Source organism: Pituophis catenifer, unplaced genomic scaffold (assembly GCF_029215685.1).
Source record: "Pituophis catenifer annectens isolate HBS135680 unplaced genomic scaffold, rPitCat1.0.hap2 SCAF_6, whole genome shotgun sequence".
NCBI classification, from domain to species: Eukaryota; Metazoa; Chordata; class Lepidosauria; order Squamata; family Colubridae; genus Pituophis; species Pituophis catenifer.
In genome coordinates this window covers 13,864,872-13,882,346 of record NW_027256886.1, presented here as the reverse complement: position 1 = coordinate 13,882,346, position 17,475 = coordinate 13,864,872, and the positions used below count along the sequence as shown (strand labels likewise).

The 17,475-nt window shown below is 38.9% G+C and overlaps 1 protein-coding gene across 1 annotated transcript in view; it reads right to left on the bottom strand.

Moving 5' to 3' along the window:
* SPATA16 (spermatogenesis associated 16) overlaps window positions 1–17,475 on the bottom strand; it is a 207,541-nt gene that overhangs the window by 49,573 nt on the left and 140,493 nt on the right. Inside the window, exons 5-7 of the mRNA XM_070945958.1 lie at window positions 6,956–7,103; window positions 4,963–5,109; window positions 3,606–3,718 (exon numbers count right to left, since the gene is read on the bottom strand). Of these exons, the coding sequence (XP_070802059.1) occupies window positions 3,606–3,718; window positions 4,963–5,109; window positions 6,956–7,103 (408 nt within the window). The remainder of the gene's footprint in view (window positions 1–3,605; window positions 3,719–4,962; window positions 5,110–6,955; window positions 7,104–17,475) is intronic.

The window sequence follows — 17,475 nt, the reverse complement described above, 5'->3', positions numbered from 1 at the left end:
ATGTAATTGTCCTGTCATGGCAACATGGGGAGTGGCTGTAATCAGGTTGATAGGAGATTCCCATTGGGGGATATGATACAGGAGAGGTGTTCCTTTCCCTAACTATGGTTCCAGGAGGAATCAGTACCCTGAACCTCAGTTTTATTAGCATTTAAAGAGACGGGTGATGCAGCTGCGAATCATCTTGTCTACCTTGAATCCCAGGAACGTGATACAAGTCAGGGCTTACATCATATCAACCTGCAGGGGGAATACAATATTTCTTATGGATTGGCCGGGACCCAAGTGCCTTGTAGGTGGTAAGTGAGCAGATCAGGATGAAAGCAATAATAAATCTTTGCTGCACATTTACTGAATGGAGGGCATTCTGGCTTCCCTTGCCTTCACACCCTTACATTTGGGCTAAAAAAAAAAAAATCAAATTGAAGAGCTAATCTGGCTACTGCTGAATAAACAAGGCAATTTTCCCTAAACCCACGGTGGAAGGAATAACCCTCAAGCCTCATTCTCATATTTAAGAGGGGGTGTGGGGGGGAAGGAGTGGATTATAGCAAGTTGAATGCTGTCAGGGGTTGTATTTCAGCAGTAACGAAAAAAATGCCGAAAGAAGAGTGTAAATAACTGTCTTTGGCAGCAATAAGAGCCCATGGGGATATGAAGCGCATGATGAAAATTACCTGAGTGATGGTGGAGTTCAAGAGACAGCTAAGAAGCAGTAAAGAAAATAAGAAAGTGACCAAGGAGAAGCTAAAAGCACCTTGTCCCGGTACTGCAAAGGTTAAGTAAAGAGGAAGCTGAAATGAAAGCTTCAGGCACACTGAACTGGCTGATTTAGCAAAGGAGAAAAGCCTTGACAAATGGGCTGAGGGCTCAGGAAGAGGCTTGGCACAAGGCATTTGAAAACGGGCTTTTAAAAGGAATGAAGTCAGCAAACAGAAGAGAATTTCCAGCCAGGTCCTGTTGAGTAAAAAAATCAAAAACAAACATACATCGCCGCTCAAAAATCTAAAAGTAAAAAATAAGCAGTAATCAAAACCAGTGGTCCAGTAGTGGGTTTCACTTACCGTTGCTACTGGTTTGGAACTGTGAGCATGCACAGCACGCGCAGCGCATCCATGATGACGTCTGGGTGGGTGGGCGGAGCTTCCCACCGCCGCTACCATTTCGCCTGAACCTGGGCGAACCGGTAAAAACCCACCACTGCAGTGGTCAACCTGAGAATAATCCAGGAAAAGGAAACTTGTTCAAGTGATCTTCTTATGAGCCCTGGTGGCGCAGTGCAGTGGTGGGTTGCTCCCAGTTCGGTCCGGTTCTATAGAACCAGTGGTAAAACTGGCGGGAGGCTCCACCCACCCGCCATGACGTTATCGTGGGTGATCTGCTGCAAACCGGTAGTAAAGGTAAGTGGAACCCACCCCTGGTGCAGTGGTTAAAGTGCAGTGTAAATAGTCCTTGATTTTACCACAGTTCGTTTAGTGACTTGTTCAAAGTTACAACGGCACTGGAAAAAGTAACTTATGACCATTTTTCACACTTATGATTGTTGCAGCATCCTCATGGTCATACGATTGACATTTGGATGCTTGACACCTGATTTATATTTGTGATAGCTGCAGTGTCCTCAGGTTTCGTAATCCCCTTTTGCAACCTTCTGACAAAGTCAATGGGGAAACCATTTAACAATCGTGTTACTAATTTAAGAACTACAGTGATTCACTTAACAAATGTGACAGGGAAAGTCATAAAATGGGGCAAAACTCACTTAACAAATTTTTCACATAGCAACATAAATTTAGGGCTCAATTGTGATAAGTTGAGGACTACCTGTATTGCATCCAAACTCTGCCCACAGTCTGAAGTTCAATCCTGATGGGACTCAAGGTTGACTCAGCCTTCCATCCTTCCAAGGTCAGTAAAATGAAGACCTAGATTGTTGGGGGGAAATTTGCAAATAATACTTCTACATTGTAAATTGTCCAAAGAGTACCGCAAAGCACTATGGGGTGACACATAAGCCTAAATAGCAACAGCACTTAGACTTATATACCACTTCACAGTGCTTTACAGCTCTCTTTAAGCGGTTTACAGAGTCAGCATATTGCCCCCAACAATCTGGGTTGTCATTTTACCGACCTTGGAAGGATGGAAGGTTGAGTCAACCTTGAGCCATTCACAATCGAACTGTCAAACTGCTGACAACAGAAATAGTCTGCAGTACTGCATTCTAACCACTGTGCCACCATGGCTATTGCTATTTTCTCTCCCTTGATGTAGGGACCTTCAATTGGTTGGTTCCAATTGATTAACAAGGATTCAAAAGAGTTACTCCAAATCTAGGCCAGCTTTCTCCAAGCTATTTTAGCTGTGCTGTGAGGGCAGCTAACATAGCCAAAGGTCACGTTGCCAATATGACATCAATTATTCAACCCATCTGGAGGGTACCATGTGGTCAAAGACTCATTGAGGAAATGTTGATGAGACAAAATGGTCAAAGTTGTTATTATTATTATTATTGAAATGTAGTGAATCTCTTGCACAATGGCAGCCTCAAACAACCCACTTGACTTGGTTCCTGTATTTACCTATTTTCTGGGTGTGTAAAAACATTAATAAATTAATTCAGTGGGCTGGGATGCTAGAACATAAGGACATCATTGTCTTACAGTGCAATTGTACCCAGGTCTGCTAATAAATGCCCCTCAGTTTCTCATAGGCAGGTGTAAGAATGTGGTCTTAAACGATAATGTGATTGTGAACCAAAGCAAATCTTCACCTTGAAGCCTTCAAAAAGGGTCCCGATCTAAATTTCTTTGTGGTCTTCTTGCTTTTGAAAAATTGGAAGTTTCTTTTCATCAGAAACTTGGGGAAATCATCAAACAGCCACACACTTTTCACCCCCCTCCCAATTCTTTTGAAGGGATTGGACAGAACATTACAAAAACAGCAGCCTCCTCTGAGTGGAGAACAGTGAACAGGTTTCAGTAAATAGGATAGCCTTACTTATTCCTCTAAAAAAAAAAAATTTAAACTTTAAAAATATTTTCGAGCAGATTTGGATGAAAGTTGCAGCTATAATTGCCTTTTCTGAAATCTGAAAACTCCCTAAGTTGCAAAAGCAGTACAAGAGATTTATGTAAGGAAAGGATAAACTATTTTGCCATACCGTACACCGTACAAGGCATCAGGCTGAATCTTTACTTCCTTTTAAGTTATAAACCCAAAGATTTACTTCCATTTAAGCCTACTTGCTCTTAAAATCCAATTCACTAACTCATTTAAGATGAAATATGGAAATTCAATTCAAAGGACACTAACTATTACCAAACGGGCTACATCTTTAGATACTTTGACAAGCTGAGTTGCAGATTTAAGCTAAGTAGTTCTTTTCCTCATTAGCTGGATAAGATGTTCAACTGTAGGTAGTGAACCGGTAGTAAAACCTGTGTGAGGCTCTGCCCACTGCCCCGGATGTCATCATAGGTGATCTGCGCATGCGCAGAAGGTTCTGAGCATGTGCAGAAGCTTGGCGCGTGATCCTGTTGCGAACCAGTAGTAAAGGTAAGTAGAACCCACCCCTGGTCTCAGGGAAACATAATCTTACTCACTGTTAATTTGGTGCCTCTAATAAAATCCATTATTGGTAAGATCCTTTTTCCAATGGTCTCCAGGTGTCTCTCGGCCTCATCTTTTGTGATAGGGCTGAAAGGAGCTTTGTGCTCTAGTGAGGAGGCAAAAAGAGTTACACTGAATATATATATATATATGTATATATGTATATATGTGTATATATATATATATATATATATATATATATATATATATATATATTGCTCCTAGAAGCACGAAGCCGAAAACACCAGCCTGAAGATGACGAATGAGACTTCGCCGAAACGTCGCCAAGATACTTCCAATTTTATGTGGGAGAAAACCCAAATAACCAAAGACCTACATACAAACACCCGCCAAAACCTCAGAAAACAAATATATATATGCACACACACACATATAAAGGTATTATTATGATTTGCTATGTGTAGGTGAAAGACAGTTCTCAAATGATCACCAAATTAATTACTGATTGGTCTCTCTCAACAGAAGAAAAAAAAACTTTTGCTCATACTAAAGGAAAATGGCTTTTAATCAATTAGATCATAAAGGTGAGAGAAGGAGGTATAAGCACCTTGATCACACTTTATTTGAATTGGACTGTTGTGTAATTGGTATCAATTATTCCAGAGGTGGGATTCACTTACCTTCCCTACCAGTTTGCAAACGTGAGCGCATGCTCGGATGTGTGAGCGAACGCCACCTCTGCTCATGCGCACGGCCTTCTGTGCATGTGCAGTAGTCACGCATTATGTCCGGGTGGTCGGGTAGACCCTCCCGCAGTTGCCGCTACCAGTTCACACAATTCAGAGAGAACCAGATGAATCCCACCACTGAATTATTCTGTTTGCAAATAAATGAAGGCAGTAAACATGACCCTACTCAAATATGCCCAAACATTTATCTTCATGGTTATATCATGGGGATAGGAATAGTTTAGGAACCACTAAAAACATTTGTAAACTTCAAAATGTCTATGTAGGGGTGTTTGTGTGGGGGTGTTTGTGTGCACACATTTTGCTACTTTGGAAAATTGTGCAAAACTCTGTATCGGTAAGAACTGACCTGCTCAAATCTTTTCACCAAGTTGTTTTTCCTAAGTTTGGAGATGCCCATAAGGGAGAATACATGAAACTGATGGTGATTTAGCCTTAAAGCAGTGTTTCTCAACCTTGACAACTTTAAGATGCATAGACTTCAGCTCCCAAAAATTCCCAGCATGGAATTCTTGGAGTTGGGATCCACATATAATAAAATTGCTGAGATTGAAAAACAGCATCTTAAGTAGAAATCGGAGAGGGTGAGAGGTGAGAGAGAGGGAGAGAGAGGGAGAGAGGGAGAGGGAGATTGTACCACCTGAAAATGTTGGCAGTTTTCTACAAGACATTTTTTCTAAAAATTTTCCAACTTCTTTGTTTTTCAGGCCCAGGGTCAGCAAATAGGATTGAGGAGATGGACAAGACCAATCAGCTGTTTGTGGCAAACTGTGCAATCCATGAGGGTCTGAAAAGAAAGAAAGAAAGGGAAGGAAGAACATCTACTACAGTGAGACAGCCATTGATGTTTGTTATTCCAATTTATCAAATTTCCATAAACATCAGAACGGACTCCCATGTAAGCATCACAGAAGACAAGTATGCATTGTAATAAATTACCATATTTTTCAGAGTATAAGACGCTCCGGACTATAAGATGCACCTATCTTTTTTAGTGAGAAAAACAAGAAAAAGAAATCTGCTTCTGCCTCCCAGCAATTTTGCCTCGTTGCAGCAAACAGCAAATAGCCTGCTTTACTTTCATTTTCATTTTCAGCATAGCTTGATTAGCACAAGAAAAAAAAATCTGCTTCCTGCAATTTACCTCCTTGCAACAAGCAGCAGAGGCCCACGCAAAACAGCTGAGAGCAAAACAACTGAGAGCAAATCAGCTGAGAGTCAGGAGGCTGATCCAATCAATTGTACTAATTAGGCTGTTTCTGCTTGCTGCTTGCTGCAAGGAGGTAAACTGCTGGGAGGCAGAGGCCAAAGGGTGGGGGCCAGTGGGTGGCTACATTCGGTGTATAAGATGCACCTAGATTTTCATCCCCTTTTAGGGAGGAAAAAGGTGCATCTTATACTCTGAAAAATATGGTAAATTATTTTTCTTGAAAGGAAGGAATAAAGAATTTAATTTTTCAGTGCAAGAAACCTTCTCTCTGCTTGGGCTGAAAAGTCCTTAGCTGCTTCTTTTTTATTACTGTGTCTTCAGATGGCTGCTTGGTCATTGAGTGAGTATTATGTAATCTACATGTTCTTCCTTCTATGAATATCTTCCTCATATTTATTCAGCAGTGATATCTCTAACTTTATGGGGCCTATAAGGGAATACCTTGTCAAGAAGCCTAGGAAAATCCTCCTTTTTTTTTTAGCAAGAGATGCTTTTTGAAATGTGCACCTGTCCACTATAGGTAGTCTTTGACCTACAGTCATTAGTTTAGTGACCATTTGAAGTTACAATCGCACTGAAAAAAGTGATTTATGATTGTTTTTCACACTTTTTACTGTCTTTTCGCATCCCCATAGTCGTGTGATCAAAATTTAGCCGCTTGGCAACTGGTTCATATTTATGACGGTTGAAGTATCCCAGGATCATATGATCACCTTTTGTGACCTTCTGACTAACAAAGTCAATGGGAAAGCTGGATTCAGTCAATCTCTGTGTTACTAATTCAACAACTGCAGTGATTCACTTACCAATGGCGTCAAGAAAGATTGTACAATGAGGCAAAAGTCACTTAACAACTGTCTTTCTTAATAACATAAATTTTGGGCCTAATTGTGGTCGTAGGTCGAAGACTATCTGTAGTGAGGTACAGTAGGAGGAAACCACTTGCCCACAGCAAACAAGATGGGGTTGTGTGAAGTCAAAGGTCATCTATAGAGCCTTGGTGGTGCAGTGGACTAAACTGCTGTTAAAGTAACACTTAGCTGCCAGCCGCCTGCAATTACTATGAGTTCAATTCTCACCAGGCTCAAGGTTGACTCAGCCTTCCATCCTTCTGAGGTAGGTAAAATGAGGACCCGGATTGTGGGAGCAATAAGCTGACTTTGTATAAAAAAGAACACCGCTCAGGGAGGCCCAAAAAGCCCTACTAAGCAGGTATATACAAAAGTATGAAGGCTATTGCTTAACACATTGTAAGCCGCCCTGAGTCTCCGGAGAGGGCGGCATATAAATCGAACTAATAAATAAATAATAAATAAATCTGGGCTAGAGCTGATAATAATCCACTATTTTTTTGACAGCCTCCCCCAAACCCATCCATCAATGGTAGCGTGCTTAATTTTGAAGGACTGTGCCATGTTGTCACCTGTGTATATGTATTCCACATAGTCAGGATGCTTTTTGATAAAAACTTCCTTTAGCTTGTCTGTGTTTTCAACCTTTATTTTTATGGCGAAGGGAGTATACATCACTGAAAAATATTCTGCCCTTGTGATAGCTTCTTCAATCATAGCCTTTAAAAAAAAAGGAAAAAAGAAGGAAGGGGGAAAAGACAGATGATACGGCCTATTTTTTTTTTAATTTGAGCTACTATTTAAAAAGTACAAAAAGATGAGGAAAAAATGAGAAATAATTACCTTCATGGATGATATTTTCCCCCTTAATAATTGCACAGTCATGCAAAGATAACATATTTCGGGATTGAATATTAATTAGGAAAAAATAAATGAGTTCCAGAATGCATTGTCTATATCACCCTGAGAGAATAAATTTTAAGGTAGGAAAAGAACATTTGTAAACATTTCCCACTGCAGCAGGTCTATGCCTTTGGTGGGAGGAAGATAGACATTAGTGAATTATCTGAAAGATAATAAGAAAATGAATTTTATCTTCTCTCAAGGTCATATTCATACCATTCAAGATTTTGTTCAAAGCCAAGGAAACTGATTGAACTTTTATGTTGTTTTAAATATGGGCACTCCAGAGATAAAGTAGCACATGCAGAATAAAATGAAGGAATAAAGAATTTGTGATTCACATCCTAAATTTATAGGAGTCACCCACTTCCATAGGGAAAGGGCTCAGAGAAAATCAGACTGGAACAACAACTTCAGTAATTCATGATTTGGGACTCCCATCCATTCAGTAACTTGCTTTGCTTTTTTCCCCTTAATAATATAATCTTACTAAGATTTTAATTACAATAGTAAAAACTAATGCAAACGAAACTTAGAGAATAAGAAGAGAATGGAAAGGAAGAAGAAAAAGAAATGCGAATAAAGAAAAGGAATATATAAATAAGTAATTTCTAACCTTCACAACAATTACAAACCAATTTAATAATTCTTCTCCCTCTGTGAGATTAAATATCTCTTCATCTCAAATCCCATTCCTTATCTATAGGCAAATCTCTAAAATATCAGACCTGGTGTCAGCAAAACTCCATAAAGAGTTGTTAGAACATTGGGGGAAAAAAGTCTTATTTTAACCTTGATCACATAAACCAACTTTCTTCATTTACTTCTGTCTTTAAGTTTTAATTCAATCAAATATTGCTGTAAGATTTGGTTTCTCTGCAATCTTTAATCCCAGTGCACAAATTTATTTAAACTTTTGTAGATCTGATAAGAAAGTATTTTCCAGACCATTCTCTTGGGTTCATCATTCATATTTCCCTTTCCCTTTTAAAACTTCAACCAATTAATATCAAATGAGGAATACCAAGGATATTTAAGAATCTCCATTGGCAAGAACCAGTTGTATACCTATGGGTTCCTTCACTCCTGATTTGACAAATCATGACTTTGAGCCTGGACCTTTATTGGCTGACAATTCTTTTATAATGTTTGGACATTTGGATTTTATTTTATGTCAAGTTTTTTAAATTTATATATACCATATTTTTCAGAGTATAACACACTCTGGAGTATAAAATGCACATTAGTTTTTGGGGAGGAAAACAAGAAAAAAAAATCTGCCTCTGCCTACCAGCATCCATCAGTATTCATCTGGCTAGCATCCTTGCAGCAAACAGCAAACAGCCTGGTAAGCTTCAGCACGTTATCGCAGCCTGATTTAGCATGAACAGCTGATTGGTGGTTGGATCGGCCTCCTGGAATACCACCAATCAGCTATTCCAGGCTGCGGGATCACCATACCACATTGCTGCCGATCACTGCCTCTGCCCGTCTCATTTTTGGCCTCTGCATGTCGTGTTTTTGGCCTCCACATGCCCCATTTTTGGGCTCCATGCATTGCGTTTTCTGCTGGTTCCAGGCAGCGGGGATTGGCAGCAGCGGCGGCGGGGACTGGCCAAAAATGCGATGCTTGGAGGCCAAAAATGGCCGAAGGGTGGGGGCTGGTGGGTGGGTGGGCTTTGGCAACATTCAGTGTATAAGACGCCCCACAATTTTCACCAACTTTTGGTCGGGGGGAAAGTGCATCTTATACTCCAAAAAGTATGTTAAGTATTTTGAATACAGTGTATTGTCTGGGCAAACCATTTAACAAAAGAAAAAAAGAAAAAGTAACATATATACTGATAGTAATAGTAATAATACAACATATGGTTAGAATAATTCTAACCATATTTATAATTATATCAGCTTATTTATAATCCTATTGATTATATTAGCATACTTATACTTATAAACAATATTCATATTTTAGTTGAACATAACAATGCTCTTTCTTCATCTAATTTCTACCTCTTATCTCTAACCATTGGTAAAACCTATTCCACGTTAAATAATACTCTGTATCTCCTTTATCTTTTATTTTCAGTGTCAATCTATCCATCTCTGCACAATCCGATATTTTCCGAATTATATTTTCATCTGGTGGAGTGTTCTTGTTTTTCCAATATTGTGCAAATACAATTTTCGCTGCTGTCAATACATATAGCATTAAATATATAGTCCCTTTGTCATAGCTTTCTGGTATTATTATAGTATTCGTCCGAAGAGGTTGTAGAAAAAATGCTTTTCAAAAGCTCTGACGATCCCAGCTGAGCCGCGCGATCATCAGAGACTTTTTTTTTTACTTTTAAAAGCATTTTTTCAGCCAAAGAGGTTGTAGAAAAAATGCTTTTAAAAGTAAAAAAAAAAAAGCCACTGATGATTGCATGGCTCAGCAGGGCATAGGGGTGGGGCCGCAGGGATTTTTGCTACTGGTTCTCCGAACCACCCGCCCCCATAGCTACTGGATCAGGCGATCTGGTCCGAACTGGGAGTGTTTCACCCCTGATATATGAACCCAGTATTCTTGGCTTATTCAGCAAATCATGGTTATATCAACCATGTCCTGCCATTATGTATCAACTCAGCCCTTCTTCACAAAACGGCTCATATCAGTTAACAATCTATCTTGGGACACCTTGCCTGAATCCAAACTTAGAATGTACGCATATTTATTTTTCACTTTTGATACAGGTTTATATATATATATATATATATATATATATATATATATATATATATATATATATATGTGTGTGTGTGTGTGTGTGTGTGTGTGTGTGTGTGTGTGTGTGTGTATGTGTGTGTACAGTTAATATTTCGGGTTTCTTCCCGTGTAATTGTGAACATATCCCTAAAAAGGTAGAAGCGACGTTTCGAAGAAACCCGAAATATTAACCGTACACACATATATACCTGTGAAAACTTACTTAGACAAATATATATATATATATATATATATATATATATATATATATATATATAGGTCTTTGGTTATTCGGGTCTTCTCCCACGTAGAATTGGAAGTGTCTTGGCGACGTTTCGACGAAGTCTCATTCGTCATCTTCAGGCTGGTGTTCTCGGCTTCGTGCTTCCAGGAGCAATGTGAGATCTCACATTGCTCCTGGAAGCACGAAGCCGAGAACACCAGCCTGAAGATGACGAATGAGACTTCGTCGAAACGTCGCCAAGACACTTCCAATTCTACGTGGGAGAAGACCCGAATAACCAAAGACCTACATACAAACACCCGCGAAAACCTGAGAAAACATATATATATATATATATATATATATATATATATATATATATATATATATATATATATATATATATATCTTCTTCAGTTTTAACTAACATTTTAGTTAACATTTTAACTAACTTATTTAACATGACACGGGAAAACACCCGAGATTTTAATTTTTTGCATATATATATTTAATATATATATATTAAATCCATGGATACATTTAAGGGAATTCAGAATTGCCTGTGCTGTTAAACAGAGTCAGGCATTCACCTCAGGCAGCTGGGAGAAAAGCAACAAAGTACTGCTGAAGAAAGCTGTATGTCAAGGGGCCTGCCCTGGATCTGCCCTCTTACTGACAATGTCTAAGCAATCAGCTATCAGGTCACTCAGCCTTTGGATAAGGAGTAGGAGAAACACTTTCTTATTTTCTTGACTGAGACAAGAAATATCATACATCAATTCTGAGAGGACTTCTGAGCCTTACTAGACCTAGTGAGGCAACTACAGTCGGACCACAGGACCATAGCTCAGTATCTGAAGGATCTCTGAAGTGTCTACTTAAGGAAGGATTACTAATAAGGACAAGAACCAACTAATAGGCTAGACATCAGCATTTGGTCAAAGGTGAGCATCCTATGGGCTCACCAGATGTCCCTTTCTTCTCATCCTAATACATAACTACAAAGAGACAATGGTTGCAGGAATTGGGTTCTAGTGAAAAACAGCACTAGGAGACATGACAGCAGTGTTCCAATATTTGAGGGGCTCCTACAAAGATAAAGAGGTCAAACTATTATCCAAAGCACCAGAATGCAAGACAAGAAACAATGGATTGAAACTAATCAAGGAGAGAAGCAACCTAGAACTAAGGAGAAATTTCATAACAGCGAGAACAATTAATCAGTGGAACAGCGTGCCTTCAGAAATTGTGGATGCTCCATCACTGGAGGTTTTTAGGAATAGTTTGGTAGCCACTTGTCTGGAATGGTATAGGGTCTCCTGCTTGAGCAGGGGTTGGACTAGTCACTAGAAGACCTCCAAGGTCGCTTCCAACTCTGTTATTCTGTTACAGAGAGATGAGCATATTTGTTGCTCATTTAATTATTTTAATCATATGTGCATTTGCTAAGATACAGTATTACTTATTATGCTTATGGGGATCAATGAAGCTCGATTTGACTGAGAAAAAAATGCATAAACAGGTACATGGAAGGATGGAAAGGAGTACAGGTGATGCTCGATTTGCAATAATTCATTTAAAACTGTTCAAAGTTATAACGGTGCTGAAAATAGTTTACCAGTCTGGTCTGCAGCTGAGACTGGCCTTACAGATAGGGTATTTTATTTGGGCTAGTTGTGTAACTTTTCTACCTCTGCCTCTTAGTTTTAAATCATTGAATTGTATCTCTGGTTTTTGATATTATCTTATATTTATTATCTTCTTTTCTCATTATGCATTTAGAATGCTTTCATGGAAGCTGAAGTTATTGATGGTCACTTGTCATGATGGGTATGTATTATTTTCAGCGTTAGGATTACAGCGGTACATCTCATAGTAGCAATTGGTGAGGAATGTGAATAGGAAGATACAATTACTGCTTACAGTATATACTTCCCAAAGGTAATGAATTTGTCCCTCCAAGAAAAATATGGTGGAGTAGAGAAGTCTTAATTTTGGACTATACGTTGAATATCCTTGTTACAACCTTCTTTTTTTTTTATTTACTAAGGGCAGAAAATGTACTTTTCTCCATTTTCCCATTTAATAATAATTAATCCATAAATAAAACATAATACTATCAACAGTTGAAAACACCTATCTTACCTGCAAGGCTTTGCCAATAATGTTGACCACATCATGTAGAAGCTTATTTTTTTGGCTCTTAAATGTATTTATTAATTTAAGCCAGTTGCGGTGTTTTAATTCATAACAGAGTGCTTCTAAAAATGCCCTTGCAGAACAGCTAAAAATTATATTTTCTATTGAGCGGCATAAGGCAAAAGAAGGAAGGCTTAAGAGAGATTTATTCCAAAGTTCAGGAAGCGTTAGATGCTGCAACACAATATAAGTGAATGATTTGGCAGGAAAGAAAATCTAGATTTAGTGTCCCTTTAAGAGATATGTGCATGAAAGTTATTTTTTGGTGTGGTTTCAATCAATATCTCAGGAACAGTCCTCATTCTTTGTCTGTGGATACCCATCCAAATGAGTCTATGCATTGTGATCTGCCTTTAAATCTGAGGTTGTTGTTGTTAGTTGTGAAGTCATGTCCGACTCATCGCGACCCCATGGACAACGTTCCTCCAGGCCTTCCTGTCCTCTACCATCCTCTGGAGTCCATTTAAGCTCACACCTACTGCTTCGGTAATTCCAGCCACCTCATTCTCTGTCGTCCCCTTCTTCTTTTGCCCACAGTCTTTCTCAGCATTAGGTACTTCTCCAGTGAGTCCTTCCTTCTCATTAGGTGGCTGAAGTATTTGAGTTTCATCTTCAGGATCTGGCCTTCTAAAGAGCAGCTGAAGAGTTGATCTCCTCTAGGACTGACCGGTTTGATCGCCTTGCAGTCCAAGAGACTCGCAGGAGTCTTCTCCAGCACCATAGTTCAAAGGCCTCAATTCTTTGGCACTCAGCCTTCCTTATGGTCCAACTTTCACAGCCATACATTGCAACTGGAAAAACCATAGCCTTGACTACACGCACTTTTGTAGGCAGGGTGATGTCTCTGCTTCTAAGAATGCTGTCTAGATTTGCCATAGCTTTCTTCCCCAGGAGCAAGCGTCTTTTAATTTCTTGGCTGCAGTCTCCATCTGCAGTGATCTTGGAGCCCAGGAAAATAAAATCTGTCACTACCTCCATTTCTTCCCCATCTATTTGCCAGGAATTAAGAGGGTTGGATGCCATGATCTTAGTTTTCTTAATGTTGATATCTGAGGTATCTGATGTAATAAGATAGGTATGTAATAATATCTTAATTATAATATCTTAATAGGTATCTCCTGTTGGTATCTTATGATTTATTACTTATTGTTTGTATCTTGTGACTTATGATCTATGACTTTCCACTTTGTTGTTTGCATGTACACTTAAAAGCTTATCCACCAGAGACAAATTCCTTGTGTCCAATCACACTTGGCCAACAAAGAATATTCCTATTTTTCCTATTCCTAATCTCCATGCACATGTCTTAAGGCATTTTAGGCCTCTTTTTTCATTAAAGGTGTATTCATTAATCCTTGAGCCATGCCCTCAGAACCAGTAGTAAAAAAATTTGGATTTCACCACTGGTCTAGCACACTTGTGGAAGATTGCTGATCTCATGTTCGACAATAGCTTGGCTGAAACATCACATTCATGGAGGAAATTATGAGCTGAGGTGGGAATGAGAAGTTGCAAAGTGATTGAACAGTGGAGTTGAACAAACTTCTTCCTCCACTATTGTGGTAGTGCAAGGACATGTCAGTAATGCCAGGGAGTGAACAAAGATTTTCAGTTCTGATGCTGTGGTTGGCATCACATGAAGGTATGAAATGGATGAACATAGAGAAGATATATTTGTAATAATTGTGGGCATAACAGCAACAGTTATCATTTGAGAACCTAGGTAGGGTAAAGCTGGAATGGAATAGGCAAAATTCTGCCCACATCAAAGATGATAGATTCATAATTCATAACTTCATAATTTATAATAAGTAACTACACTGTGTTGCACAAAAAGCCATGGGAACTTACTATTATTAAAATGGGGGACTAAAATGTTGAACAATTAAATAATGAAGCCTTATATTTTAATATAAATGTATAAGAATATTATTATAATTACATAATGGTTTCAATAACAAATAATACTATTATTACTACCAGTACTTGTATTCAAATGAATGATACCCAGATGCCCCATTGTTCATGTATTGATATTGATGTATATTTTTTAAAAAATCAGAGATTAAAAAAAAAGTCATGGGAACTTTAGGTATATCAAAGTGAGTCCAGCCACATTGACATTGTAGGCGTTTTCAGAAATAATTCAAGCTACGAAAACAGTAAAATATATGACCACACAAAATATCTCCTTAACAGAAATTGCAGAATATATGTAAGGCACCCAAGAACTAGCAACACACAGATGGCAGATCATTCCTTTTATTCCATGTTTAAACTGACTTTCTGTGTAGCACAGGATTGCTACACAGAGGATTAAGGTTTTTTTTTTTTAAAAAAATAAATAAATCAAACTTTGTTTCAAAAGAATCTAAGGCCTAAAATTAAAAAATAGCCTAACATGCTTTTCAAAATGACAAATGCCATGGAAAGCACCAGTTCTGCATTATACAGATACTGAAGTTGCCTTTGTAGAAGTATGGTCAAAATAATCAAGGTAGGATAGCTCCCAGCAAGTGTGAGAAAGAGCATACTCACAACAGCCTAAAGTGACCAAAAGGATGTAGGCCAGTGGTGGGTTTCAAAATTTTTTACTACCGGTTCTGTGGGTATGGCTTGATGGGTGTGACATGGCTTAGTGGACGTGGCTTGGTGGGTGTGGCAGGGGAAGGATACTGTAAAATCTCCATTTCCACCCCACTCCAGGGAAAGGATACTGCAAAATCCCCATTTCCTCCTGATCAGCTGGGACTTGGGAGACAGAGAATAGATGGGGGCGGGGCCAGTCAGAATTTTTACTACCGGTTCTCCAGAACTGGTCAGAACCTGCTGCAACCCACCTCTGATGTAGGCTGATTGTAATTCATAACCATGTTAGCAATTACATCATTGGTAAACTGTGTCAAATATATCCATGGCAAGAGGAGAAGGAGGAGGAGGAGGAGGAGGAGGAGGAGGAGGAGGAGGAGGAGGCAGCAACTTTAAAATGGGAACACTTAAATATAATCTTAAATTGCTTCATCCATGGGCTGGAGACATTAAGAGGATATGGCAGAAAAATTTGTTAACAGGGCACGTTCATCCACAGTTAGCAGAAATGAAGAACAGCAGTTTGTTTACATGGGGATATTAGTTCCATCACAAATGAGAATAGCTTCTGTAATCACACCTTTAATGTGATGTGGATAACTATAGATAAGAGGTAAGTAAGATGCTGCTTGCTTGTGCCAATGTGCTCCTAGCCAATACCTGCCAAGTATTCCTGCCTTGTCTCCCCAATCCCCCTTTTACTATCCAATAATACCTGCCAGGCTTCCTTTTCCCACCTGAGTTATAAAAGTTCTTTAAATTAAAAATTAACAAATAGAAATTTGGTGCACCCTAAAGTACCAGGTTTCCTTTCATTTATTTGCAGTTGTGCCTTTGGGTTGCACTGTAATGGTGAAGAGTACAGACAGTCCTTGACTTACGACCACAACTGAGCCCAAAATTTCTATCGCTAAGCAAGACAGTTGTTAAGTGAGTTTTGTCCCATTTTATGACCTTTCTTGTCACAGGTGTTAAGTGAATTGCTGCAGTTGCTAAATTAATAACATAGTTGTTAAGTGAATCTGGCTTCCACATTGACTCTGCTTGTCAGGAGGTCACAAACAGTGATGACATGACTGCAGGACACTATAACCACCATAAACCCATGCCAGTTGCCAAGTGTCTGAATTTTGATCACATGCTGCAATAGTCATGTGAAAAACAGTCCTAAGTCACAGTTTCAGTGTTGTAACTTTGAATGGTTACTAAATGAATGGTTGTAAGTTGAGAACTATCTACTGTATATTCTACAAAGATAGTTCATTTTTTTAAAATAGTTCTCTGGTTATAGGGAAGTCATTTTCTGAATAGGTAAATTCACCGTAACAATTGTTTGTAAGCATATGCCCTATATGCTTACAAAATTGCACGCATTGCAATATTCCTGTTGTAGAGTAATGCCAGAAACACTTTGGATCAGTGCATAGGTCAAGGTAAAAATGCTTTTCTGGTACAATGTTGTCCAGAGTCTGTCAAATTTAGCAACTTTAAGATTGTGGACTTCAACTCTCGGAATTCCCCAGTCAAGCATGATTGGCTGAAGAATTCTGAAAGTTGAACTCTTCCCATCTTCAACTCTTCCCATCTTCAATTTAGGATGCTAAAGTTGATAGTGTTGTTCTCAACAAGATGTTAAAGTAATAGGTAGGTTGAACTGAATCACAAATTATCATTTTATCCTAGCCTAGTATGCTGTGTGAATTGAGCCAGTAACTAGCCATTTCACTTTATTTCTGGAATAAAAACAGTGGTCATGAGAAACTGTAATGGGAGCATGATGCCAATGGAGGTTTTGTCTCCAAAATCCCCTTGTTACTCTCCAATAGGCCTTGCTTATTGCATGCGCTTGTCTAACATATCCAGATTAGATATAGCTGGCCTGGGATAAGTGAAATCAATGTACCTGTTTGTGTTTTCCTGCTTTGAAAATAAGCGGGCAAGAGATCCAATTAGCAAGCAATGGGACACTCTCAGCACCTATGGAACAGAAGGTAGGAAGAGTTTGTGCCATCCATTGAGAAGAAGCACAATGCCAAGGATTTCCACACTGCTGCCAATGTTCTGCAGAAAATGTTTCTTATGACTCTGATCCTTCTTCTCTTCCAGAACAAAAGAGGAGAAGCTTTCATCAAACAAACCCTGTGTAAATCATCCATGCTTACAAAGAGATGATTAGAATGCATGAACAATGCTCGGGGGTTCAGATCCTGTATAAACAATCTAGACTTATTAAAAAAAATCGATAAAACACTTGGAGAGAATTGCTCTTTCCTCCCCCAACCATGATCAGAGATGGTTTGGGAGAGGAGCTGTATAACGCTCTATACAGGTAGTCCCCGCCATTGAACCCAAAATTTCTGTTGCTAAGTGAGATGGTTGTTAAGTGAGTTTTGTCCATTTTACAACCTTTCTTGCCACAGTTATTAAGTGAA